Consider the following 24,587-nt stretch of genomic DNA (forward strand, 5'->3'; position numbering starts at 1 on the left):
GATCCTGATAGATCTCCCAGCCACCCTCACCGAGACCTCGACATCCCCGCCAGGTCCTTTCCCCCTCGAGCTCGGCTGTATTTTGGGAAGCCGCTCACGGTTGTCCTTGCCCTTGCAGGTACGTCCTGGGCTACGAGGCCATGAAATGCATGCAGAACGCCAACATCCTGATTTCTGGCATGCGTGGCCTGGGTTTGGAGATCGCTAAGAATGTCATCCTGGGCGGGGTGAAGACCGTCACCATCCACGACCAGGGTGTGGCTGAGTGGGTGGATCTGTCCTCCCAGGTAGGTTCATTTCTCTCTGTCACTCCTGTACTCGCGGCGGGCACCCTGCATTCGAAAGTGACTTTGGCAGTGCCCCGTGGCCAGGTCATTGATACTGCAGGAACAGCAAACCCCCGAGGTTTATTCCCGTGTTCCCTGCGGATGTGGTTTCCAGGGAACCTCGTGGCTTTCGGACAGATGCTGCGGAGCCTGTGCGCGCCTGGGGCTTCTAATCCTCGCGGGTACGGTCGGCCTGAACGGGGTGGGTGTGCTTGGTGACTGCTCCATCGCCCTCCGGGATGGGGTGTTGGGCCAGTTCCCCTGGCAGCAGGGGGCCAGCGGCACTGCGGGTCTCCCCGAGCTGAGGTGGCGCGCCAATTGTAGTGAATTCAGGTGAGGGGCCTCGAGGCGACGGGCTCGAGGATGCCAACCCTGAATAGCGTCCGTGGACAAGTTCCGGGTGGTCCACGGCATGCCTTCAGGTTTGTGCTTCACCATTCCGTCACCACTAGGCCACAGCCGATTTTGCTGAGCTAAGCTCAGTGCTGATAACTCTGTCTGTAATGAGGAAGACTATTGGGTTTTGAAGACTATTGGGTTTTGAAGACTATTGGGTTTTGAAGACTATTGGGTTTTGAAGACTATTGGGTTTTGAAGACTATTGGGTTTTGAAGACTATTGGGTTTTGAAGACTATTGGGTTTTGAAGACTATTGGGTTTTGAAGACTATTGGGTTTTGAAGACTATTGGGTTTTGAAGACTATTGGGTTTTGAAGACTATTGGGTTTTGAAGACTATTGGGTTTTGAAGACTATTGGGTTTTGAAGACTATTGGGTTTTGAAGACTATTGGGTTTTGAAGACTATTGGGTTTTGAAGACTATTGGGTTTTGAAGACTATTGGGTTTTGAAGACTATTGGGTTTTGAAGACTATTGGGTTTTGAAGACTATTGGGTTTTGAAGACTATTCACCTCGACAGAGTCGTTCCCTCCCCCAACCTGCACATCTTTGGACACTAAGGGTCAATTTAGCACGGCCAATGCACCCTAAGCAGCACGTCCTTCGGACTGTGGAAGGAAACCGGAGCACCCGGAGGAAAACCACACAGACACGGGGAGAACGTGCAGACTCCGCACAGACGGTGACCCAAGCCGGGAATCGAACCCGGGTCCCTGGTGCTGAGAGACAGCAGCGCTAACCACTGTGCCGACCTTGCTGCATGCGTCTGCTCTGTAACGGTGACCTGAGGTACCCTGGGGAGGTGGGAGGTTGTGTGTGGGGGTGCGATCTGCAGGGACAGGTTTAATACGGTAACCATTGTGATCGGGAGCTGTTTGGTGTCGGAACTAACTTGAGTTGTTTCTGCTTTCCCCCCTCCGCCAGTTCTACCTCGGTGAGGCTGACCTCGCGAAGAACAGAGCTGAGGTGTCGCAGCCCAGGCTAGCAGAACTCAACACCTACGTGCCAGTGACTGCCTACACCGGGGATCTGACCGAGGAGTACGTGCAGCAGTTCCAGGTACGGGGAGGTGGGCATCAGGACTGGGAACGCAGAGAGGCAACATCCTCGCTCTCACTGCAAGGTAGCTGGCTGCCGATCCCTCCCCTGCCGCTGTGCTGGGTGGGCTGGGTCCTGGTGAGGCAGCCCACCCGACACCACCCTCGCCTTTGGGCCAACGTGAAAGGTTATAGAGTCAGAGGTTTACAGCATGGAAACAGTTCCTTCGGCCCAACTTGTCCTTGATGCCCAGTTTTACCACTAAGCTAGTCCTAATTGCCTGCATTTGGCCCATATCCCTCTATACCCATCGTACCCATGTAACTGTCTAAATGATTTTTTAAAAGACAAAATTGTACCCGCCTCTACTACTGCCTCTGGCAGCTTGTTCCAGACACTCACCACCCTCTGTGTGAAAAAATCGTCCTTCTGGACACTTTTGTATCTCTCACCTTAAACCTATGCCCTCTAGTTTTAGACTCCCCTACCTTTGGGAAAAGATATTGACTATCTCACTGATCTGTGTCCCTCATTATTTTATAGACCTCTATAAGGTCACCCCTCAGCCTCCTACACTCCAGAGAAAAAAGTCCCAGTCTATCCAGCCTCTCCTTATAACTCAAACCAGCAAGTCCCGGTAGCATCCTAGTAAATCTTTTCTGCACTCTTTCTAGTTTAATAATATCCTTTCTATAATAGGGTGACCAGAATTGCACACAGTATTCCAAGTGTGGCCTTACCAATGTCTTGTACAACTTCAACAAGACGTCCCAACTCCTGTATTCAGTGTTCTGACCAATGAAACCAAGTATGCCGAATGCCTCCTTCACCACTCTGTCCATCTGTGACTCCACTTTCAAGGAGCTATGAACATGTACCCCTAGATCTCTTTGTTCTGTAACTCTCCCCAACGCCCTACCGTTAACTGAGTAAGTCCTGCCCTGGTTCAATCTTCCAAAATGCATCACCTCACATTTGTCTAAATTAAACTCCATCTGCCATTCGTCAGCCCACTGGCCGATTGTGGGTTGTACAGACCCACTCCCAATCTGCTGCATTGGACTAGCCGCCCAATCCTTGTTATCCTGTTGACAGGCTGAGGGTTAAACCTGGAGCATAGGATTCACCTTTGTCTGTTGGCCAGTGCCCTCAGAATTGCATGGAGCCCGAGGAGGCCGTTCAGCCCATCCTATTAGTTACAGCTCCTTTGAAAGATATGCCCAATTTGCCCCTCTCTCTTTCCCCACCCCCCCCCCCCATTCTTTCCCACGCTGCATCCTCTCTCCATACCCCGCCCGCCCCCCCCCCATGCTTATTATTTTCCCCTTCCAGTATTCCCCGGTTTCCCCCCTCTCTGAGGGTGAATCTGCTCCCACCGCCCTCTCAGGCAGCACCTTCCAGATCACAGCAACTCGCCGTGTCAGTAAAATTCTCCTCCTCCTCCCCCACCCCCGCATCCTCACCCTTAAGCAGCAGTTTGCAGTGAGGCCAGAGGGAGGCGCACCGCTCGCCAGCCGTGCAGAGTGAGTCCTGGTGGAGAATTGTTAGTGGGGCGTGGCATTGCCAAGGGGATTGGGGTGGTTGCATTCAGACTGTGTCATCGCAGGCTCTGTGAACGCAGAGCCAAACACTAATCCTTGTTCTTTCTCTCCCCCCTCCCCTTCTCTCCCCCCTCCCTTTCTCTCTCTCTCACTCTGTGAAGGTGGTCGTGCTCACCAACTCCAGCCTGGATGAGCAGCTGAGGCTCGGGGAGTTTTGCCACTGCAAAGGAATCAAGTTCATCATCGCAGACACCAAGGGGCTGTTTGGGTGAGTGTGGGGTGTTGGGGGAGAATCACGGGGCAGGTGAGAGAACAGAAGCAAGACGCCATTCTGGTAGCAAACTGCCCGCAGTCAAGGTCCTCGATACTGCCCGAGCCTCAGTGTGATGTCACCATGTTTTCCCCCGTCCTCCCTGGAACGCTGGTCATTTGGAGCTGGCATGTCTGGACACATTGTCCAGTCCATCATCGTTGATTTTGCAGGACTTCTGCCTGAATGCTTGGGGGGCAGTGGTTGCTGCCTTCTTGCGGAGTCTGCACTTTCTCCCCGTGTCTGCGTGGGTTTTACCCGGGTGCTCCAGTTTCCTCCCTCAGTCCAAAGATGTGCAGGTTAGGTGGCTTGGCCGTGCTAAATTGCCCCTTCGAGTCGGGAGGATTAGTGGAGTAAATATATGGAGTTGCAGGGATAGGACCTGGGTGGGACTGGGTGGGACTGGGGTCAGTGCATGCTCGATGGGCCAAATGGCCTGTCAGAATTCTATGTTCCAATCTGATTCTCTCTCTCTCTTCCCCCCCCCCCATGAAGTTACTATGAGAATCCCCTCGTCGCCACACTCCGGCGCCTGTTCGGGTACACTGAGGGAGAATTCAGCATGGCCAATCCACCCTAACCAGCACGTCTTTCAGACTGGGAGGAAACCGGATCACCCGGAGGAAACCCACGCAGACACGGGGAGAATGTGCAAACTTCACACAGTGACCCAAGCCGGGAATCGGCCCCGGATCCCTGGCGCTGTGAGGCAGCGCTGTTCCCTGCCATTGAATTCAAACTGGATTCATTGTCCAGTTGGGTTGGGATTGTGTTGTGTGCAGGGGTTTCATTCTGTGGTACTTGGCGAGACATTGCCCCAGGAGTTGGTGTGGTACCCCCGTCACTAAACACTGTCTGTTCGTCTCCTCCTCCACCCCCACAGGCAGCTCTTCTGTGACTTTGGCCCCGAGATGATTGTGTTGGACATGAACGGGGAGCAGCCACTGAGCGCCATGATCTCCATGATCACCAAGGTGAGTGCTGTGTCGCGCTGCCTCCCTCGCTGCACCCACCTGCCCCTCCCCTCCAACCGCCCGCAGCTGACACTCGCCGCCGCTTTGCCTTTCAGGACAGCCCCGGGGTGGTGACCTGCCTGGACGAGGCGCGGCACGGCTTCGAAAGCGGCGACTTTGTGATGTTCACGGAAATCCAAGGCATGAAGGAACTCAACAACTGTGATCCAGTGGAGATCAAAGTGTTAGGTCAGTGTGTCTGCTGCTGCTGCTCGGCTCGGTGGGTGAGGGGCTGCTGCTGCTCGGCTCGGTGGGTGAGGGGCTGCTGCTGCTCGGCTCGGTGGGTGAGGGGCTGCTGCTGCTCGGCTCGGTGGGTGAGGGGCTGCTGCTCGATAGTGGCACGGAGCGTTGTAGGAACAGGGGGAGGCCATTCAGCCCCTCTCGAGCCAGTTACACAGGGACAGGAGGAGGCCATTCAGCCCCTCTCTCTCTCTCGAGCCTGTTACACAGGAACAGGAGGAGGCCATTCAGCCCCTCTCGAGCCGGTTACACAGGGACAGGAGGAGGCCATTCCTCACCCCTCTCTCTCAAGCCTGTTACAGCGGAACAGGAGGAGGCCATTCAGCCCCTCAAGCTGGTTACACTGGGACAGGAGGAGGCCATTCAGCACCCCTCTCAAGCCTGTTACAGAGGAACAGGAGGAGGCCATTCAGCCCCTCAAGCCGGTTACACTGGGACAGGAGGAGGCCATTCAGCCCCTCAAGCTGGTTACACTGGGACAGGAGGAGGCCATTCAGCCCCTCAAGCCGGTTACACTGGGACAGGAGGAGGCCATTCAGCACCCCTCTCAAGCCTGTTAGAGGAACAGGAGGAGGCCATTCAGTCCCTCTCTCTCTCTCTCTCTCTCTCGAGCCTGTTACAGATGAACAAGAGGAGGCCATTCAGCCCCACTCTCTCGAGCCTGTTACACAGGAAGGGACAAGAGGAGGCCATTCAGCCCCCCTCAAGCCTGTTACACAGGAGCAGGAGGAGGCCATTCAGCCCCCCTCAAGCCTGTTACACAGGAGCAGGAGGAGGCCATTCAGCCTCTCTTGAGCCTGTTGTGTCAACTCCACTTTCCTGCCCAATCCCTAAGTGCCCAATGATCGATCTCTCTGTCTCCTGTGTGCGTCCTCCAGTGCTGAGGATGGCAGAAATTCACAACCCTCCAAGTGAAGAAATTTCTCCTTGTCTCATTCCAAAATGGCTGCCTCCTTATCTGGAGACTGTAACAAGCTCCACACATCGACCCTGTCCAAATCCCCCTCAGAATTTCAGACACCCCCCCCCCCCCCCCAATGCGGTCACATCCCATTCTTCCAGACTCCTGTTGGCCTGTGCCGTGTGACTCTCTCTCACTCACCCTCTCTCCTGGCGCAGGTCCGTACACCTTCAGTATCTGTGACACCTCAGCGTTCTCTGACTACATCCGTGGAGGGATCGTGACTCAGGTCAAGATGGCCAAGAAGCTGCGCTTTGTAAGTATGAAGGTCAGAGTGGGGATGTTCGCTGATGATTGCACAATGTTCAGCACCATTGGCCACTCCTCAGATTCTGAAGCAGTCCATGTTCAAATGCAACAAGATCTGGACAATATCCAGGCTCGGGCTGACCAGTGGCAACTAACATTCACGCCACACAAATGCCAGACAATGACCATCACCAATAAGAGACACTCTAACCACCGCCCCTTGACATTCAATGGTGTCACCGTCACCGAATCCCCCACTGTCAACATCTTGGGGGTTACCATTGACCAGAAACTCAACTGGACTCACCACATAAACACAGTGGCAACAAGAGCAGGTCAGAGGCTGGGAATCCTGCGGAGAGTAACTCACCTCCTGACTCCCCAGAGCCGAACCACCATCCACAAGGACACAAGTCAGGAGTGTGATGGAACACTCCCCACTTGCCTGGATGAGTGCGGCTCCAACAACACTCGAGAAGCTCGACACCATCCAGGACAAAGCAGCCCCGCTCGATCGACACGCTAACCACAAACACTCACTCCCTCCACCACCGACGCTCAGTAGCAGCAGTGTGTACTATCTACAAGATGCACTGCAGCAATTCACCAAAGATCCTGAGACAGCACCTTCCAAACCCACGACCACCCAGGACAAAGGCAGCAGATACCTGGGAACACCACCACCTGGAGGTTCCCCTCCAAGTCACTCACCATCCCGACTGGGAAATATATCGCCGTTCCTTCACTGGCGCTGGGTCAAAATCCTGGAATTCCCTCCCTAACGGCATTGTGGGTCAACCCACAACACATGGACTGCAGCGATTCAGGACAGCAGCTCATCACCACCTTCTCAAGGGGCAACTAGGGATGGGCAATAAATGCTGGCCAGCCAGCGACGCCCGTGTCCCACAAATGAATGAAGGGCTGCGTTTATCCCCCGTGGCGTTTGATCAGCGTGTTTCCAGCTGGTGGGCAGAGCTAACCTGAGACTTTCATTTTCTCTCTCTGTTTCCCCACCCCCCCCCCCCCCCCAAAATCTCCACAGAAATCCTTGAAAGCATCGCTGGCTGAACCAGACATCGTGACCACCGACTTTGCCAAGTTCGAGAATCCCCAGCAGCTTCACCTGGCCTTCCAGGCACTGCACGAGTTCGTGAAGAAAAACGGCCACCTGCCCAGACCCAGGAATCAGGTACGGAAGCGGGAGTGGGGGCGGAGGGAGAGCGTGAGGGTGGACAGCAGAGAGGTGTACGACAAGAGTGGAGGGACTGTTACAGGAGGGGTTTTTAAAAAATTCATTCCTGGGACATGGGTGTCGCTGGCTGGGCCCAGCATTTATTGCCCATCCCATGCCCCTTGGAGGGCAGTTGAGAGTCACCCACATTGCTGTGGCTCTGGAGTCACATGTAGGCCAGACCAGGGTAAGGACGGCAGATTTCCTTCCCTAAAGGGAACCAGATGGATTTTTCCGACAACGGGTCATCAGTAGATTCTTAATTCCAGATTTTTTTATTGAATTCAAATTCCACCGTCTGCCGTGGCGGGATTCGAACCCGGGTCCCCAGAACATTAGCTGAGTTTCTGGATTAATAGTCTCGCGATAATCCCACTGGGCCATCGCCTCCTGAGTGTAGGCAGGGGAAGAGGAGCAGGAGGGTTGGATGCTGGGGGTGGAGAGATGGGGAGGGAATGGGGCAGGAACCGGGGAGTGAGAGGGTATGTCTAGTTGGGGGGGAGACAGCATGGGTACAGGGGTCTGGAAGGCACTGCCTGGGAGGGTGGTGGAGGCGGGAGGCCTCACATCCTTTAAAAAGTTACTGGATGAGCACTTGGCCCATCATCACATTCAGAGCTATGGGCTAAGTGCTGGGAAGTGGCATTAGGTGGGAGTTCAGATTCCTTGAACGAAGAGCTTGTCGTATGAGGAACGGTTGAGGACTCTGGGTCTGTACTCGTTGGAGTTTAGAAGGATGAGGGGGGATCTTATTGAAACTTACAGAATACTGCGAGGCCTGGATAGAGTGGACGTGGAGAGGATGTTTCCACTAGTCGGAAAAACTAGAACCAGAGGGAACAACCTCAGGCTAAAGGGACGATCCTTTAAAACAGAGATGAGGAGGAATTTCTTCAGCCAGGGAGTGGTGAATGTGTGGAACTCTTTGCCGCAGAAGGCTGTGGAGGCCGGGTCATTGAGTGTCTTTAAGACAGAGATAGATGGGTTCTTGATGAATAAGGGGATCAGGGGTTATGGGGAAAAGGCAGGAGAATGGGGATGAGAAAAATATCAGCCATGATTGAATGGCGGAGCAGACTCGATGGGCCGAGTGGCCTAATTCTGCTCCTATGTCTTATAGATGTTTCTAATGTGTTGGTGCAGACTCGATGGGCCAAAGGGCCTCTTCTGCACTGTATGGTGGGGGCAGAGGGCAAGGGTGAGGCAGCAGGATTTGGGGGAGAGGCAGGATATGAGGCAGAGGAGGTGGGTTGGAGGCCAGAGGGAGGGGTGGGAGCTGGGGTGGTAAGGGAGATTGGGGGTATGGAGGGAGCGGTGATGGCAGGTAGTGGGGGTGGGAGGCGGGCAGAGGGAGGGTTGGGGGATGGTGGTGAGATGCAGGGGGGGAAGGTGATGGGGGAGATTGGGTGGGGGGCGGGGGGCTGTGCGTCAGGTCAGAAACTCCAGAGTGTTTTATGAAGTCCGCCTGGATGATAAGTTGTTAGCAGTTTGAATTTGGCGGGGGTGAGCAGGAGATCTTTCACTTCAGGTATGATTCAAATGACCCACGAGGGAGCTTTTATCAAACAAAGTTTATCTCAGAACACAGTTAACATACAGCAATAGCTTTTACCAATTACAGACCAGGAAATAAAACCCACCATAACATTGTATAAACCATAACACCAACCGAACAAACTTCCCGATAAACATACCCCTGCCACGGGTTTAACACACAAAATGCGAATGCTCCCTGATGCTGGAACTCTTCGGTTGAAGAATTGAAAATTCCCAGCCTTCCAGCAGCCCTTGCGGTTGAGATAATGCCATTTCCGGCCTCGAGCTTCCAGCCAGCGAGCCGCTGCAAGAAGACCAGCTCGCCAGCAGAATCTATATACCAGGAAGACCGAGAGAAACGCTGCTGATCAGTCTGACGTCCAAACACTTCTTAAACTAAAACAGCAGCCAGCAACCCGACACTGAAAGAACCCCGGTCAGCTGACCTGTCCATTCTCCCTCCAACGATTCAGGGTCGTAAAATATCCCAGACAGTATCCGAGACTCAGAGTAAAAATAAACACAACCCCATTTAAACCATTGAAGCAGACAGCCCGGCATCAGTGGAAAAAATACCAACACTGCTTCGAACTGCAGAGAGCATGATTTTAAAAAAATGTTTAAAAAGGCACCCCACCAGCGGGAGAGGAGTGTGTGCACAGCAGAGGCTGTGGGTGACCGGAGAGGGTGTGGGGGGTAGTGGGGCAGCAGAGGGAGAGGCGAGAGTGGTTACAGAGATGGGAGGGCTAGTGGGGGCGGGGGGGGGGGGTGGTGAGCAGAGAGAAAGGCCGGAGCATGGGGAGGTTGCAGGGGGATTGGACGCTGGTTCCAGGTGTGAATCTCTGTCTCTCTCGGCCCTGTCTCTCCTTCCTCTCTCTCTCTCCTCCTCTTCCTCTCTCTCTCTCTCTCTCTCCTCCTCTTCCTCTCTCTCTCTCTCTCTCTCTCCTCCTCTTCCTCTCTCCCTCTCTCTGCCCCGTCTCTTTCTCCCTCTCTCTCTCTGCCCCGTCTCTTTCTCTCTCTCTCTCTGCCCCGTCTCTTTCTCTCTCTCTCTCTCTGCCCCGTCTCTTTCTCTCTCTCTCTCTGCCCCGTCTCTTTCTCCCTCTCTCTGCCCCGTCTCTTTCTCTCTCTCTCTCTGCCCCGTCTCTTTCTCTCTCTCTCTGCCCCGTCTCTTTCTCTCTCTCTCTCTCTGCCCTGTCTCTTTCTCTCTCTCTCTCTGCCCCGTCTCTTTCTCTCTCTCTGCCCCGTCTCTTTCACTCTCTCTCTCTCTCTGCCCCGTCTCTTTCACTCTCTCTCTCTCTCTCTCTGCCCCGTCTCTTTCACTCTCTCTCTCTCTCTCTCTGCCCCGTCTCTTTCTCTCTCTCTCTCTCTCTCTGCCCCGTCTCTTTCACTCTCTCTCTCTCTCTCTCTGCCCCGTCTCTTTCACTCTCTCTCTCTCTGCCCCGTCTCTTTCACTCTCTCTCTCTCTCTGCCCCGTCTCTTTCACTCTCTCTCTCTCTCTGCCCCGTCTCTTTCACTCTCTCTCTCTGCCCCGTCTCTTTCTCTCTCTCTCTGCTCCGTTTCTTTCTCTCTCTCTCTCTCTCTCTGCCCCGTCTCTTTCTCTCTCTCTCTGCCCTTTCTCTCTTTCTCTCTCTCTCTGCCCTGTCTCTTTCTCTCTCTCTGCCCCGTCTCTCTCTCTCTCTCTCTGCCCCGTCTCTTTTTCTCTCTCTCTCTGCCCCGTCTCTTTCTCTCTCTCTCTCTCTGCCCCGTCTCTTTCTCTCTCTCTCTCTCTGCCCCGTCTCTTTCTCTCTCTCTCTCTCTGCCCCGTCTCTTTCTCTCTCTCTCTCTCTGCCCCGTCTCTTTCTCTCTCTCTCTCTCTGCCCCGTCTCTTTCTCTCTCTCTCTCTCTGCCCCGTCTCTTTCTCTCTCTCTCTCTCTCTCTCTCTCTGCCCCGTCTCTTTCACTCTCTCTCTCTCTCTCTCTCTCTCTGCCCCGTCTCTTTCTCTCTCTCTCTCTCTCTCTCTCTCTCTGCCCCGTCTCTTTCACTCTCTCTCTCTCTCTCTTTCTCTCTCTCTCTCTGCCCCGTCTCTTTCTCTCTCTCTCTCTCTGCCCCGTCTCTCTCTCTCTCTCCCCCCCCCCCCCCTCTCTCTCTCTCTCTGCAGGAGGATGCTGACGAGCTGGTGAACCTCACCAAGGGTGTGAATGAGAAGGCCTCTGCGAGCAGCCGGCAGGAGAAGCTGGATGAGGGGCTAATCCGGAAGCTCTCGTACGTGGCAGCCGGCGACCTGGCCCCCATCAATGCCTTCATCGGAGGAGTGGCCGCACAGGAAGTGTTGAAGGTACTGCCCAATCTCTCCCTCCTCACCCCCCACCTCGTGTCTCCCACTGAGGCGGGGGGCACAACTCCGTCGGGGTTCTGGATAGCGGGCAGAGGGGGGGTCTGATTATCAAGGCTGGGAGGTGCGAGGGTGACACGTACTCGGGTCGATGTCGGGTTATACGGGTGTCTCTGGTGAGAGGGAGGGTGTGGCCTCATGGATTAACCCTGGGCTGGGCCCGGTGGAGATTCTCCAGCTGACTGCACCCACAGTTCCTGGTCACGTCTGAGCGTTTGCGTTTTGGGAGGACTAACAAGGCAAGGCAATATACAGTGAACAGTTGGCTCTCGGACAGGGGGCCTGAGGGACGTTGGGATGCATCTCCATAGATCCCTGCAGGCAGCAGGACGGGAATAAACTGGTTCAGAAAGCACAGGGGATACTTCTCTTTATCAGCCGAGGCATCGAATATAAGAGCAGGGAGGTTATAATGGAGCTGTGTAAAACACTGGTGAGGCCACAGCTGGAGCACTGGGTGCAGTTCTGGTCACCACATTATAGGGAGGATGTGATTGCACTGGAGGGGATGCAGAGGAGATTCACCAGAGGATGCACAAGTTGTTCTGCTCAAAGCAGAGAAGGCTGAGGGGGGACCTGATCGAGGTGTACAGAAGGGCGGCACGGTAGCTCAGTGGTTAGCACTGCTGCTTCACAGCTCCAGGGACCTGGGTTCGATTCCCGGCTTGGGTCACTGTCTGTGTGGAGTTTGCACATTCTCCTCGTGTCTGCGTGGGTTTCCTCCGGGTGCTCCGGTTTCCTCCCACAGTGGGTTAGGTTGATTGGCCATGCTAAAAATTGCCCCTTAGTGCCCTGAGATGCGTAGGTTAGAGGGATTAGTGGGTAAGTATGTAGGGAAATGGGGGTAGGGCCTGGGTGGGATCGTGGTCGGTGCAGACTCGATGGGCCAAATGGCCTCTTTCTGCTCTGTAGGGTTTCTATGAAATGATGAGGTACACAGGGTAGATACAAAGATATTTTTCACACTTTATTCGATTTGATTTATTATTGTCACATGTATTAACGTACAGTGAAAAGTATTGTTTCTTGCGCACCATACAGACAAAGCAAACTGCATACCGTTCATAGAGAAGGAAAGGAGAGGGTGTAGAATGTAGTGTTACAGCCATAGCTAGGGTGTAGAGAAAGACCAACTTAATGGAAGGTCGGTCCATTCAAAAGTCTGACAGCAGCAGGGAAGAAGCTGTTCTTGAGTCAGTCGGTGCGTGACCTCAGACTTTTGTATCTTTTTCCCGAAGGAAGAAGGTGGAAGAGAGAATGTCCAGGGTGTGTGGGGTGCTTAATTATGCTGGCTGCTTTTCCCGAGGCAGCGGGAAGTGTAGACAGAGTCAATGGATGGGAGGCTGGTTTGCGTGATGGATTGGGCTACATTCACGACCTTTTGTAGTTCCTTGCGGTCTTGGGCAGAGCAGGAGCCCAGACCAAGCTGTGATACACCCAGAAAGAATGCTTTCTGTGGAGCATCTGTAAAAGTTGGTGAGAGTCGTAGCTGACATGCCAAATTTCCTTAGTCTCCTGAGAAAGTTGGTGGGGCTTTCTTAACTATAGTGTCGGCATGGGGGGGACCAGGACAGGTTGGTGAGTTGGTTGTAGAGGGATTAGGGGCATAGATTTAAGGTAAGGGATGATGTGGAGATGCTGGCGTTGGACTGGGATTGGCACAGTAAGAAGTCTCTCAACATCAGGTTAAAGTCCAACCGGTTTATTTGGCATCACGAGCTTTCGGAGCGCTGCTCCTTCATCAGGTGAGCGGGCAGCGCTCCAGAAGCTCGTGTTTCCAAATAAACCCTGTTGGACTTCAACCTGATGTTGTGAGACTTCTTAGTACGGTAAGGGGTTTGAAGAAAATCTTTTTGCACCGAGAGGGTTGGGAGGCTGGAACCCGCTGCCTGGGAGGGTGGGAGAGGCGGGGACCCTTAACATTGAGATGAGCTCGAAACGCCGCAGCGTACACGGCTACGGAGCGAGCGCTGGAGAATGGGATAGGTGCTGGATGGCCGGCACGGATACAGTGGGCCGAAGGGCCCCTCTGTGCTGTAAGGCTGAGCCCACGATTCTTCGGAGAGTGTGCACCCTGGTGGATTGAGGATTATTCCCCCTCACCTGGGAGGCTGTGCCCTCTGACCCTGCGCTGACTGATCATCTCCTTCCTGTTGCAGTCTTGTACCGGCAAGTTCACGCCCATCATGCAGTGGATGTACTTCGATGCAGTGGAATGCTTACCCGAGGAGGAGGACGCCTCGCTCACTGCTGAAACCTGCAGCTTCGTAAGTCCCACGGCTACACTGCCAGCTCTGCGCCGATCACGGGGGAGTTCGGGGTGTGGGGGGGTGGAATCCGTGACCATCCCCAGTGAGGAGTCGAGAAGGGGCGGCACGGTGGCGCAGTGGTTAGCGCTGCTGCCTCACAGCGCCAGGGACCTGGGTTCGATTCCCGGCTTGGGTCGCTGTGCGGAGTCTGCACGTTCTCCCCGTGTCTGCGTGGGTTTCCTCCGGGTGCTCCGGTTTCCTCCCACAGTCCGAAGATGTGTGGGTTAGGGTGCATTGGCCGTGCTAAATTGACCTTAGTGCCAGGGGGACTAGCGGGGTAAATGCGTTGGGTTACGGGGATAGGGCCTGGGTGGGATTGTGGTCGGTGCAGACTCGATGGGCCGAATGGCTTCCTTCTGCACTGCAGGGATTCTATGATTCTAACTCATCGCGATCCGGGTTACTGAGAGGGGGGGTGTGAGGGGGTTGCGTTCGCCCAGGGCTGTCGCTGTCCCGAGGCGGTACACAGAGAAGAGGGCGGGTGTCACGAGGATGGTACTGATGGGGTCGGCTGATGCTGAAATTCCGACCTGTGACTGCACTGGCGCACGGCGGGCACCCTGCATTCGAAAGTGACTTTGGCCGTGGCCAGGTCATTGATACTGCAGGAACAGCAAACCCCCGGGGTTTATTCCCGTGTTCCCTGCGGATGTGGTTCCCAGGGAACCTCGTGGCTTTCGGACAAATTGGGCGGCTTTCTCCCTCCCTCCCCGCTTGCCGTGTCTGGAAAATTCCAGGTCGACCTACTGCCTCTTTTTGTTCTCTCCCCGCAGAGGAATTGTCGTTACGATGGGCAGATTGCAGTGTTTGGCCTGGCAATGCAGGAGAGACTGGCCAGGCTGAAGTATTTTCTGGTAAGTGAGTATGTGGGGTGTGGGGGGGGGGGGGGGGGGGTGTGAGTGAGTTGGCATGCGGCCTTGTCCCTGGACTGGGGTTGTGGGGGGGAGGGGCGGCTGTCCGAGTGAGAGTGCCCGCACCCCTGTGTCCAAAGGTCCAAACCCCCCCCCCCCCCCACACACACACAATGCCACCACCTCCCTCTCATGACTGATCTCTGGTTATAAGACATAGGAGCAGAATTAGGCCACTCGGCCCATCGAGTCTGCTCCGCCATTCAATCATGGCTGATATTTTTCTCATCCCCATTCTCCCGCCTTTTCCCCATAACCCCTGATCCCCTTATTAATCAGGAACCTATCTATCTCTGTCTTAAAGACACTCAATGACCCGGCCTCCACAGCCTTCTGCGGCAAAGAGTTCCACAGATTCACCACTCTCTGGCTGAAGAAATTCCTCCTCATCTCTGTTTTAAAGGATCGTCCCTTTAGCCTGAGGTTGTTCCCTCTGGTTCTAGTTTTTCCTACTCGTGGAAACATCTTCTCCGCGTCCACTCTATCCAGGCCTCGCAGTATCCTGTAAGTTTCAATAAGATCCCCCCCTCATCCTTCTAAACTCCGAGTACGGACCCAGAGTCCTCAACCGTTCCTCATACGACAGGTTCAGTTGGCAGTTAGGAAGGCAAATGCAATGTTAGCATTCATGTCGAGGGGGCTAGAATACAAGAGCAGGGATGGACTTCTGAGGCTGTATAAGGCTCTGGTCAGACCCCATTTGGAGTATTGAGAGCAGGTTTGGGCCCCGTATCTAAGGAAGGATGTGCTGGCCTTGGAAAGGGTCCAGAGGAGGTTCACAAGAATGATCCCTGGAATGAAGAGCTTGTGCTGACTCAGTCCTACTTTATCAGCACTTCCAAGTACTCTGTAATCTCATCTTTAATAATGGACTCAAAAATCTTGCCCATGACTGAAGTCAAACTAATCGGCCTATAATTTCCCATCTGCTGCCTCCCTCCCTTCTTAAACAGCGGTGTTACATTCGCTACTTTCCAGTCCTCTGGGACCCTCCCTGCCTCCAGTGATTGTTGAAAGATCACCACCAATGCCTCCACAATTTCCTCAGCTATCTCTTTTAGAACCCTGGGGTGTAGTCCATCCGGTCCAGGTGATTTATCCACCTTCAGACCTTTCAGTTTCCCCAGAACCTTCTCCTTAGTGATGGCCACTGCACTCACCTGTGCCCCCTGACTCTCCTGGAGCTCCGGCATCCCACTGGTGTCTTCCACCGTGCGTGTGTGCGGTAATCACGGTCTGTGTGCGTGTGTGCGGTAATCGCGGTCTGCGTGTGTGCGGTAATCACGGTCTGTGTGTGTGTGTGTGCGGTAATCACGGTCTGTGTGTGTGCGGTAATCACGGTCTGTGTGTATGTGTGTGCGGTAATCACGGTCTGTGTGTATGTGTGTGTGGTAATCACGGTCTGTGTGTATGTGTGTGTGGTAATCACGGTCTGTGTGTGTGCGGTAATCACGGTCTGTGTGTGTGCGGTAATCACGGTCTGTGTGTGTGCGGTAATCACGGTCTGTGTGTGTGGTAATCACGGTCTGTGTGTGTGCGGTAATCACGGTCTGTGTGTGTGCGGTAATCGCGGTCTGTGTGTGTGCGGTAATCACGGTCTGTGTGTGTGCGGTAATCACGGTCTGTGTGTGTGCGGTAATCACGGTCTGTGTGTGCGGTAATCACGGTCTGTGTGTGCGGTAATCACGGTCTGTGTGTGTGCGTGTGCGGCAATCACGGTCTGTGTGTGTGTGTGTGCGGTAATCGCGGTCTGTGTGTGTGCGGTAATTGCGGTCTGTGTGTGTGCGGTAATCGCGGTCTGTGTGTGTGCGGTAATCGCGGTCTGTGTGTGTGCGGTAATCGCGGTCTGTGTGTGTGCGGTAATCGCGGTCTGTGTGTGTGCGGTAATCGCGGTCTGTGTGTGTGCGGTAATCGCGGTCTGTGCGTGTGCGGTAATCGCGGTCTGTGCGTGTGCGGTAATCACGGTCTGTGTGCGTGTGCGGTAATCACGGTCTGTGTGTGTGTGTGTGCGGTAATCACGGTCTGTGTGTGTGTGTGTGCGGTAATCACGGTCTGTGTGTGTGTGTGTGCGGTAATCACGGTCTGTGTGTGTGTGTGCGGTAATCACGGTCTGTGTGTGTGTGCGGTAATCACGGTCTGTGTGTGTGTGTGCGGTAATCACGGTCTGTGTGTGTGTGCGGTAATCGCGGTCTGTGTGTGTGCGGTAATCGCGGTCTGTGTGCGTGTGCGGTAATCACGGTCTGTGTGCGGTAATCGCGGTCTCTGTGTGTGTGTGTGTGCGGTAATCGCGGTCTCTGTGTGTGTGCGGTAATCGCGGTCTGTGTGTGTGCGGTAATCGCGGTCTGTGTGTGTGCGGTAATCGCGGTCTGTGTGTGTGCGGTAATCGCGGTCTGTGTGTGTGCGGTAATCGCGGTCTGTGTGTGTGCGGTAATCGCGGTCTGTGTGTGTGTGCGCGCGGTAATCGCGGTCTGTGTGTGTGCGGTAATCACGGTCTGTGTGTGTGTGTGCGGTAATCGCGGTCTGTGTGTGTGTGTGCGGTAATCGCGGTCTGTGTGTGTGCGGTAATCGCGGTCTGTGTGTGTGTGTGCGGTAATCGCGGTCTGTGTGTGTGTGTGCGGTAATCGCGGTCTGTGTGTGTGTGTGCGGTAATCGCGGTCTGTGTGTGTGTGTGCGGTAATCGCGGTCTGTGTGTGTGTGTGCGGTAATCACGGTCTCTTTGTCTGTGTGTAGGTTGGTTCCGGTGCCATTGGCTGTGAGCTGTTGAAGAATTTTGCTATGATTGGCCTGGCGTGCGGGGAAGGGGGTGAGCTCACCGTCACCGACATGGACACCATCGAGAAATCCAACCTCAACCGACAGTTCCTCTTCCGGCCCTGGGACGTGACGGTAAGGCACGATTCAAAACATAGCTATCGCCTCCGGTTTCAGCGTTCCGACATCCGCTGCTCTCCGGGCTGGAGAATTCCACAGATTCACTGCCCTTTGAGTCAATTAATTCCTCCTCGTATCGGTTTGAAATCTATTCCTCTCCCCCCCAACCCCCGGCCTGAAAACATGGCCCCTCGTTCTAGAATGTCCAACAAGGGGGAACATCCTCTCTACATCTACCCTGTCAATCCATCTTGTACACCTCAATTAGATCTCGGGTTCGATAGGTAAGGTCTGCACGACGTAACAGGCTACAAGATGAAGGCATGTAAAATCGCCGGCTCCAACACACCCCTCCCTGATCAGCTCAATGCATTCTACACCCGTTTTGAACAAGAGGTCAGTGAGAACATGCCCTCCACCCTGGAAGCCCTGGATGAACCTGTATCTGGGGTTACCATTGCAGATGTCAGAGCAGCTTTCTTGAAGGTCACCCCACGGAAAGCGACTGGCCCGGATGGGATACCCGGACGAGCACTCGGATCCCGCGTGGATCAGCTGGCGGGGATTCACAGACACCTTCAACCTCTCTTTAAAACAATTTGAGGTCCCTATCTGCTTCAAGAAGACGACCATCATCCCGGTACCTAAGAAAAACCAAGCAGCGTGTCTTAATGACTATCGGCCGGTGGCTCTAACATCCATCATTATGAAGTGTTTCGAAAGGTTAGTCATGGCACGAATCAACTCCAGCCTCCCGGACTACCTGGATCCACTACAGTTTGCCGACCGCCGCAACAGGTCCACAGCAGACACCATTTCCCTGGCTCTGCACTCAACCCTGGAACACCTGGATAACAAGGACAGCTATGTCAGATTCCTATTTATGAACTACAGCTCAGCCTTCAACACCATTGTTCCTACGAGACTTATCTCCAAACTCCGTGGCCTGGGGCTCAGCTCCTCCCTCCGTGACTGGATACTAGACTTCCTACAGACCACAATCAGTAAGGATAGGCAACAACACCTCCACGATCATCCTCAACACCGGTGCCCTATAACTACCCAGCACAATGACACAGTGGTTAGCACTGCTGCCTCTCAAAACCAGGGATCTGGGTTCGATTCCCAGCTTGAGTCACAGTCTGTGCGGAGTCTGCACGTTCTCCCCGTGTCTGCGTGGGTTTCCTCCGGGTGCTCCCGTTTCCTCCCACAGTCCGAAAGACGTGCTGGTTAGGGTGGATTGTCCGTGCTCAATTCTCCCTCAGTTACCCAAACAGGCGCCGGAGTGTGGCGACGGGGGGATTTTCACAGTAACTTCACTGCAGTGTTAATGTAAGCCTACTTGTGACTAATAATAATTAAACTTAAACACAAGGCTGTGTTCTCAGCCCCCTACTATACTCCTTATACACCTATGACTGTGCGGCCAAATTCCCCTCCAACTCCATTTTCAAGTTTGCTGACGACACCACCGTAGTGGGTCGGATCTCAAACAATGACGAGACAGAGAACAGGAATGAGATAGAGAATCTGGTGAACTGGTGCGGCAACAATAATCTCTCCCTCAATGTCAACAAAACGAAGGAGATTGTCATCAACTTCAGGAAGTGTAAAGGAGAACATGCCCCTGTCTACATCAACGGGGACGAAGTAGAAATGGTCGAGAGCTTCAGGTTTTTAGGTGTCCAGATCACCAACAACCTGTCCTGGTCCCCCCCATGCCGACACTATAGTTAAGAAAGCCCACCAACGCCTCTACTTTCTCAGAAGACTAAGGAAATTTGGCATGTCAGCTACGACTCTCACCAACTTTTACAGATGCACCATAGAAAGCATTCTTTCTGGTTGTATCACAGCTTGGTCTGGGCTCCTGCTCTGCCCAAGACCGCAAGGAACTACAAAGGGTTGTGAATGTAGCCCAATCCATCACTCAAACCAGCCTCCCATCCATTGACTCTGTCTACACTTCCCGCTGCCTCGGGGAAAAGCAGCAGCATAATCACGGACCCCACGCACCCCGGACATTCTCTCTTCCACCTTCTTCCTTCAGGAAAAAGATACAAAAGTCTGAGGTCACGCACCAACCGATTCAAGAACAGCTTCTTCCCTGCTGCTGTCAGACTTTTGAGTGGACCTACCTACCCAATACATGTGATAAATCAAATGAAAACAGGGTCTACGACGGGTCGATAGAAACTATTTCCTCTGGTGTGGGGAGGGGCGGTTCAGAATGAGGGGGGGTGGGGGGGCAGAAGGTTAAAATGAGAGGCCGGGCGTTCCACGGGGGGGGGGAGAGAGAGAGAATGTCAGGAAGCACTTCCTCACACAAAGGGGAATGGGAATCCAGAACACTCTCTCCCTCCCTGAAATGAGGCTGGAGGGGGCGATTGGAAATTTCAAACCCCAGATTGAGAGGTTTCTGTTGGGTAAAGTTGGGGGGGGGGGATTGAGGGTTGAGGAACCGAGGCAGGGAGACGGAGTTAGGATAGGAGGGTGAATGGCCTCCTCCTGTTCCTGTGTAACAGGCTCTAGAGGGGCTGAATGGCCTCTTGTTGCTATGTAACAGGCTGGAGAGAGAGGGGCTGAATGGCCTTGGTTTTGCCTGACTCAGCAGGTGGGTGAGACATTGTGCGCTAACGCCAGCCTCTCTCCCTGTCTCTCCACACAGAAAATGAAGTCTGAGACGGCTGCTGCTGCGGTGAAACAGATGAACCCCAACATTCGAGTCAATGCCCACCAGAACCGCGTGGGCCCCGATACGGAAAGGGTCTACGACGACGACTTCTTCGAAGCTCTGGATGGTGTGGCCAACGCCTTGGACAATGTTGATGCCAGTACGTCGCTCGGATACTGCCCGGATGTTTCCACTTGTGTGTGGGGGGAGAATGTGGGACTCGCTCCCACGGGGAGTGGGGGAGAATGTGGGACTCGCTCCCACGGGGAGTGGGGGAGAATGTGGGACACACTCCCTCGGGGAGTGGGGCAGAATGTGGGACTCGCTCCCACGGGGAGTGGGGGAGAATGTGGGACTCGCTCCCACGGGGAGTGGGGGAGAATGTGGGACTCGCTCCCACGGGGAGTGGGGGAGAATGTGGGACTCGCTCCCACGGGGGGAGTGGGGGAGAATGGGGGACTCGGTCCCACGGGGGAGGGTGTGGACAGCAGTCAAGTAGAATCAGATCGATGTGTTTAAGGTGGGGTCGAGCTGGATAAACACGAGGGAGAGGCGGATAGAAGAATATGGGGAGATGGTGAGGGGGAGGTGGGAGGGGGGTAATATGGGGACAGAACGACCAGCATGTAGCAGAGGGGCTGAATGGCCTGTTACTGTGCTGAGTGTTCGCTGGTGCCGGCTGGCCGTAACTGCTCTCCGGAGCCTTGCTCACTCGGTCTCTTTCCAGTCACCCACCATGGAGCTGGTACTGGGATCGCCTCCTCCCGACAGAGAGAGAGCCTGTGGCCCCTTATCCCACAGCCTTTCCCAAGGAAGCAGTCGGGAAGGTGCGGATACATCCCCCTGTAGACGGAGCAGAAATCCGGCCTGCGGTGTGGAAAGTTCAAAGTTTGGAAGTCATTCCAAGTTGTGTGGCATCTCTGCGGTCGAGGGGTAATTGTGTGCAGTTGCTGCCCATGTATTGGAGAGAGGGGGGGGGGGTACTGTGTCTCGTGATGGGAGGGTGGTGTTTGCTCTGTTCACGGCTCTGGTTCCTAACCCCGTTTCCTCGCCCTCTCCAGGAATGTACATCGACAGGCGGTGTGTGTACTACCGCAAGCCCCTGTTGGAGTCGGGTACTCTGGGCACCAAAGGCAATGTGCAGGTCGTCATTCCCTTCCTGACCGAGTCGTACAGCTCCAGCCAGGACCCGCCTGAGAAATCCATCCCTATCTGCACCCTGAAGAACTTCCCCAACGCCATCGAACACACGCTGCAGGTCAGACCCGGGCCCAGGCTGTGCGTATAACAACGGTGCAGTATTCTGTGGATCAATGTGAGGTTATCCACTTTGGTAGTAATATTAGGAAGGCAGATTATTCTTTGAATGGGTGTAAATTGAGAGAGGGCGGATACTCAGCGAGACCTTGGAGTCCTCGTGCTTCAGTCGCTGAAAGTAAGCGCGCAGGTACAGCAGGCAGTAAAGAAGGCAAAATGGTCTTCATTCCACTAAAAGAAGGGATATGGGGAACAGGTAAGGAGGTGGATTTGAGACCAGGGAGAGAGTAACCATGGAGTGTAGGGGCTGGAGGAGGTTACAGAGATAGGGAGGGGTGTCGGGGGCTGGAGGAGGTTACAGAGATAGGGAGGGGGTGTAGGGGCTGGAGGAGGTTACAGAGATAGGGAGGGGTATAGGGACTGGAGGAGGTTACAGAGATAGGGAGGGGGTGTAGAGGCTGGTGGAGGTTACAGAGATAGGGAGGGGTATAGGGACTGGAGGAGGTTACAGAGATAGGGAGGGGGTGTAGGGGCTGGAGGAGGTTACAGAGATAGGGAGGAGGTGTAGGGGCTGGAGGAGGTTACAGAGATAGGGAGGGGGTGTAGGGGCTGGAGGAGGTTACAGAGATAGGGAGGAGGTGTAGGGGCTGGAGGAGGTTACAGAGATAGGGAGGGGGTGTAGGGGCTGGAGGAGGTTACAGAGATAGGAAGAGGTGTTGGGGCTGGAGGGGGTTACAGAGATAGGGAGGGGGTGTAGGGGCTGGAGGAGGTTTCAGAGATAGGGAGGGGTGTAGGGGCTGGAGGAGGTTACAGAGATAGGGAGGGGGTGTAGGGGCTGGAGGAGGTTTCAGAGATAGGGAGGGGGTGTAGGGGCTGGAGGAGGTTTCAGAGATAGGGAGGGGTGTAGGGGCTGGAGGAGGTTACAGAGATAGGGAGGGGCTGGAGGGGGTTACAGAGATAGGGAGGGGGTGTAGGGGCTGGAGGAGGTTTCAGAGATAGGGAGGGGTGTAGGGGCTGGAGGAGGTTACAGAGATAGGGAGGGGGTGTAGGGGCTGGAGGAGGTTTCAGAGATCGGGAGGAGGTGAGCAGGGATTTGAACCGAGGGTGACAATTTAAAGATGGAGGTGTTGCTGTGCTGGGAGGCAGTGTGGGTGGGTGAGCGAGTGCGGCGGGTGTCAGTGAGCTGGTGGGAGTTCTTCCTGCTGGAGTTCCCCAGGCTGGCGGTGTGCTGAGGGCACGGTTCTCTCTCTGGGTGGTGTTGGGGATGTTTGTGCTGGTGTTCTCGGAGGGAATGCGGAGTGTCTGGAGGGGGCTGTGCAGTGAGGGAAGCTCGGCGATGGAGTGCGATGCTGCCAGCAGGCCGCTGTGATGACCTGTTCTGCTCTCTGTTTCGCAGTGGGCTCGCGACGAGTTTGAAGGACTCTTCAAGCAGCCAGCTGAAAACGTCAACCAGTACATCCAGTAAGTAGATCACCGCCCAGCATGCGGCCAGCCCTTCATCCTGCCGGTGTTCCCTGTAATACCCGTAAGGAAGAGGCTACGAAATGTATTAGCATCTCATCTTGTGTGGGAGGGTGAGCTGTGAGGAGGATGCAGAGATGCTTCAGTGTGATTTGGACAGGCTGAGTGTGTGGGTATCTGCATGGCAGATGCAGCATAATGTGGATAAATGTGAGGTTATCCACTCTGGCAGCAATAATAGGGAGACAGATTATTATTTAAACGGGTGTAAGTTGAAAGTGGTGAATAGGATGTTGCCTGGGTTGGGGAGCATGCCTTATGAGGATAGGTTGAGTGAGCTCAGCCTTTTCTCCTTGGAGAGACGAAGGATGAGGGGTGACCTGATAGAGGTGTACAAGATGTTGAGAGGTATTGATCGAGTGGATAATCAGAGGCTTTTTCCAAGGGCTGAAATGGTTGCCTCAAGAGGACACAGGTTTAAGGTGCTGGGGAGTAGGTACAGAGGAGATGTCAGGGGTAAGTTTTTCACTCAGAGGGTGGTGGGTGCGTGGAATGGGCTGCCAGCAACGGTGGTGGAGGTGGATTCGATAGGGTCTTTTAAGAGACTTTTAGATAAGAACCTGGAACTTAGTAAGATAGAGGGTTATAGGTAAGCCTAGTAATCACTAAGGTGGGGACATGTTCGGCACAACTTTGTGGGCTGAAGGGCCTGTATTGTGCTGTAGTTTTTCTATGTTTCTAATACTCAGCGAGACCCTGGAGTCCTGTTCATCACAGTAAGAGTTTTAACACCAGGTTAAAGTCCAACAGGTTTATTTGGTAGCAAATACCATTAGCTTTCGGAGCGCTGCTCCTTCGTCAGATGGAGTGGAAATCTGCTCTCAAACAGGGCACAGAGACACAAAATCAAGTTACAGAATACTGATTAGAACGCGAATCTCTACAGCCAACCAGGTCTTAAAGATACAGACAATGTGAGTGGAGGGAGCATTAAGCACAGGTTAAAGAGATATGTATTGTCTCCAGACAGGACAGCCAGTGAGATTCTGCAAGTCCAGGAGGCAAGCTGTGGGGGTTACAGATAGTGTGACATGAACCCAAGATCCCGGTTGAGGCCGTCCTCGTGTGTGCGGAACTTGGCTATCAGCGACTCTGCGCTGTCGTGTGTCGCGAAGGCCGTCTTGGAGAACGCTTACCTGAAGATCAGAGGCTGAATGCCCGTGACTGCTAAATGCTTCCCCACAGGAAGAGAACACTCTTGCCTGGTGATTGTCGAGCGGTGTTCATTCATCCGTTGTCCATGCAGACACTACGACAACGGATGAATGAACACCGCTCGACAATCACCAGGCAAGACTGTTCTCTTCCTGTTGGGGAGCACTTCAGCGGTCACGGGCATTCGGCCTCTGATCTTCGGGTAAGTGTTCTCCAAGGCGGTCTTCACGACACACGACAGCGCAGAGTCGCTGAGCAGAAACTGATAGCCAGGTTCCGCACACATGAGGACGGCCTAAACCGGGATGTTGGATTTATGTCACACTATCGGTAACCCCCACAGCTTGCCCCTGGACTTGCAAAATCTCACTGGCTGTCCTGTCTGGAGACAATACACATCTCTTTAACCTGTGCTTAATGCTCCCTCCACTCACATTGTCTGTATCCTTAAGATCTGGTTGGCTGTAGTGATTCTCATTCTAATCAGTATTCTGTAACTTGATTTTGTGTCTCTGTGCCCTGTTTGAGAGCAGATTTCCACTCCATCTGACGAAGGAGCAGCGCTCCGAAAGCTAATGGTATTTGCTACCAAATAAACCTGTTGGACTTTAACCTGGTGTTGTTAAAACTCTTACTGTGTTTACCCCAGTCCAACGCCAGCATCTCCACA

General features: G+C 54.1%; 1 protein-coding gene and 2 non-coding genes across 4 annotated transcripts in view; all 3 read left to right on the forward strand.

Annotated features, from left to right (window-relative positions):
• uba1 (ubiquitin-like modifier activating enzyme 1) overlaps positions 1-24,587 on the forward strand; it is a 49,467-nt gene that overhangs the window by 13,207 nt on the left and 11,673 nt on the right. For both annotated transcript variants that reach the window (XM_078206850.1, XM_078206851.1), the window contains exons 4-17: positions 119-287; positions 1,651-1,785; positions 3,467-3,573; positions 4,499-4,589; positions 4,685-4,817; positions 5,988-6,085; positions 7,124-7,270; positions 10,986-11,162; positions 13,379-13,486; positions 14,302-14,382; positions 17,170-17,325; positions 19,979-20,144; positions 21,046-21,242; positions 22,638-22,702. In XM_078206850.1, the coding sequence (XP_078062976.1) occupies positions 119-287; positions 1,651-1,785; positions 3,467-3,573; positions 4,499-4,589; positions 4,685-4,817; positions 5,988-6,085; positions 7,124-7,270; positions 10,986-11,162; positions 13,379-13,486; positions 14,302-14,382; positions 17,170-17,325; positions 19,979-20,144; positions 21,046-21,242; positions 22,638-22,702 (1,830 nt within the window). The remainder of the gene's footprint in view (positions 1-118; positions 288-1,650; positions 1,786-3,466; positions 3,574-4,498; positions 4,590-4,684; positions 4,818-5,987; positions 6,086-7,123; positions 7,271-10,985; positions 11,163-13,378; positions 13,487-14,301; positions 14,383-17,169; positions 17,326-19,978; positions 20,145-21,045; positions 21,243-22,637; positions 22,703-24,587) is intronic.
• Positions 331-463, forward strand: LOC144488751 (small nucleolar RNA SNORA71). The gene has a single exon (XR_013496648.1). It is a non-coding gene; the product is annotated as a small nucleolar RNA SNORA71 (small nucleolar RNA).
• Positions 14,087-14,212, forward strand: LOC144488750 (small nucleolar RNA SNORA71). Its single transcript, XR_013496647.1, has one exon. It is a non-coding gene; the product is annotated as a small nucleolar RNA SNORA71 (small nucleolar RNA).

This window comes from Mustelus asterias, unplaced genomic scaffold (genome assembly GCF_964213995.1).
Source record: "Mustelus asterias unplaced genomic scaffold, sMusAst1.hap1.1 HAP1_SCAFFOLD_1839, whole genome shotgun sequence".
NCBI classification, from domain to species: Eukaryota; Metazoa; Chordata; class Chondrichthyes; order Carcharhiniformes; family Triakidae; genus Mustelus; species Mustelus asterias.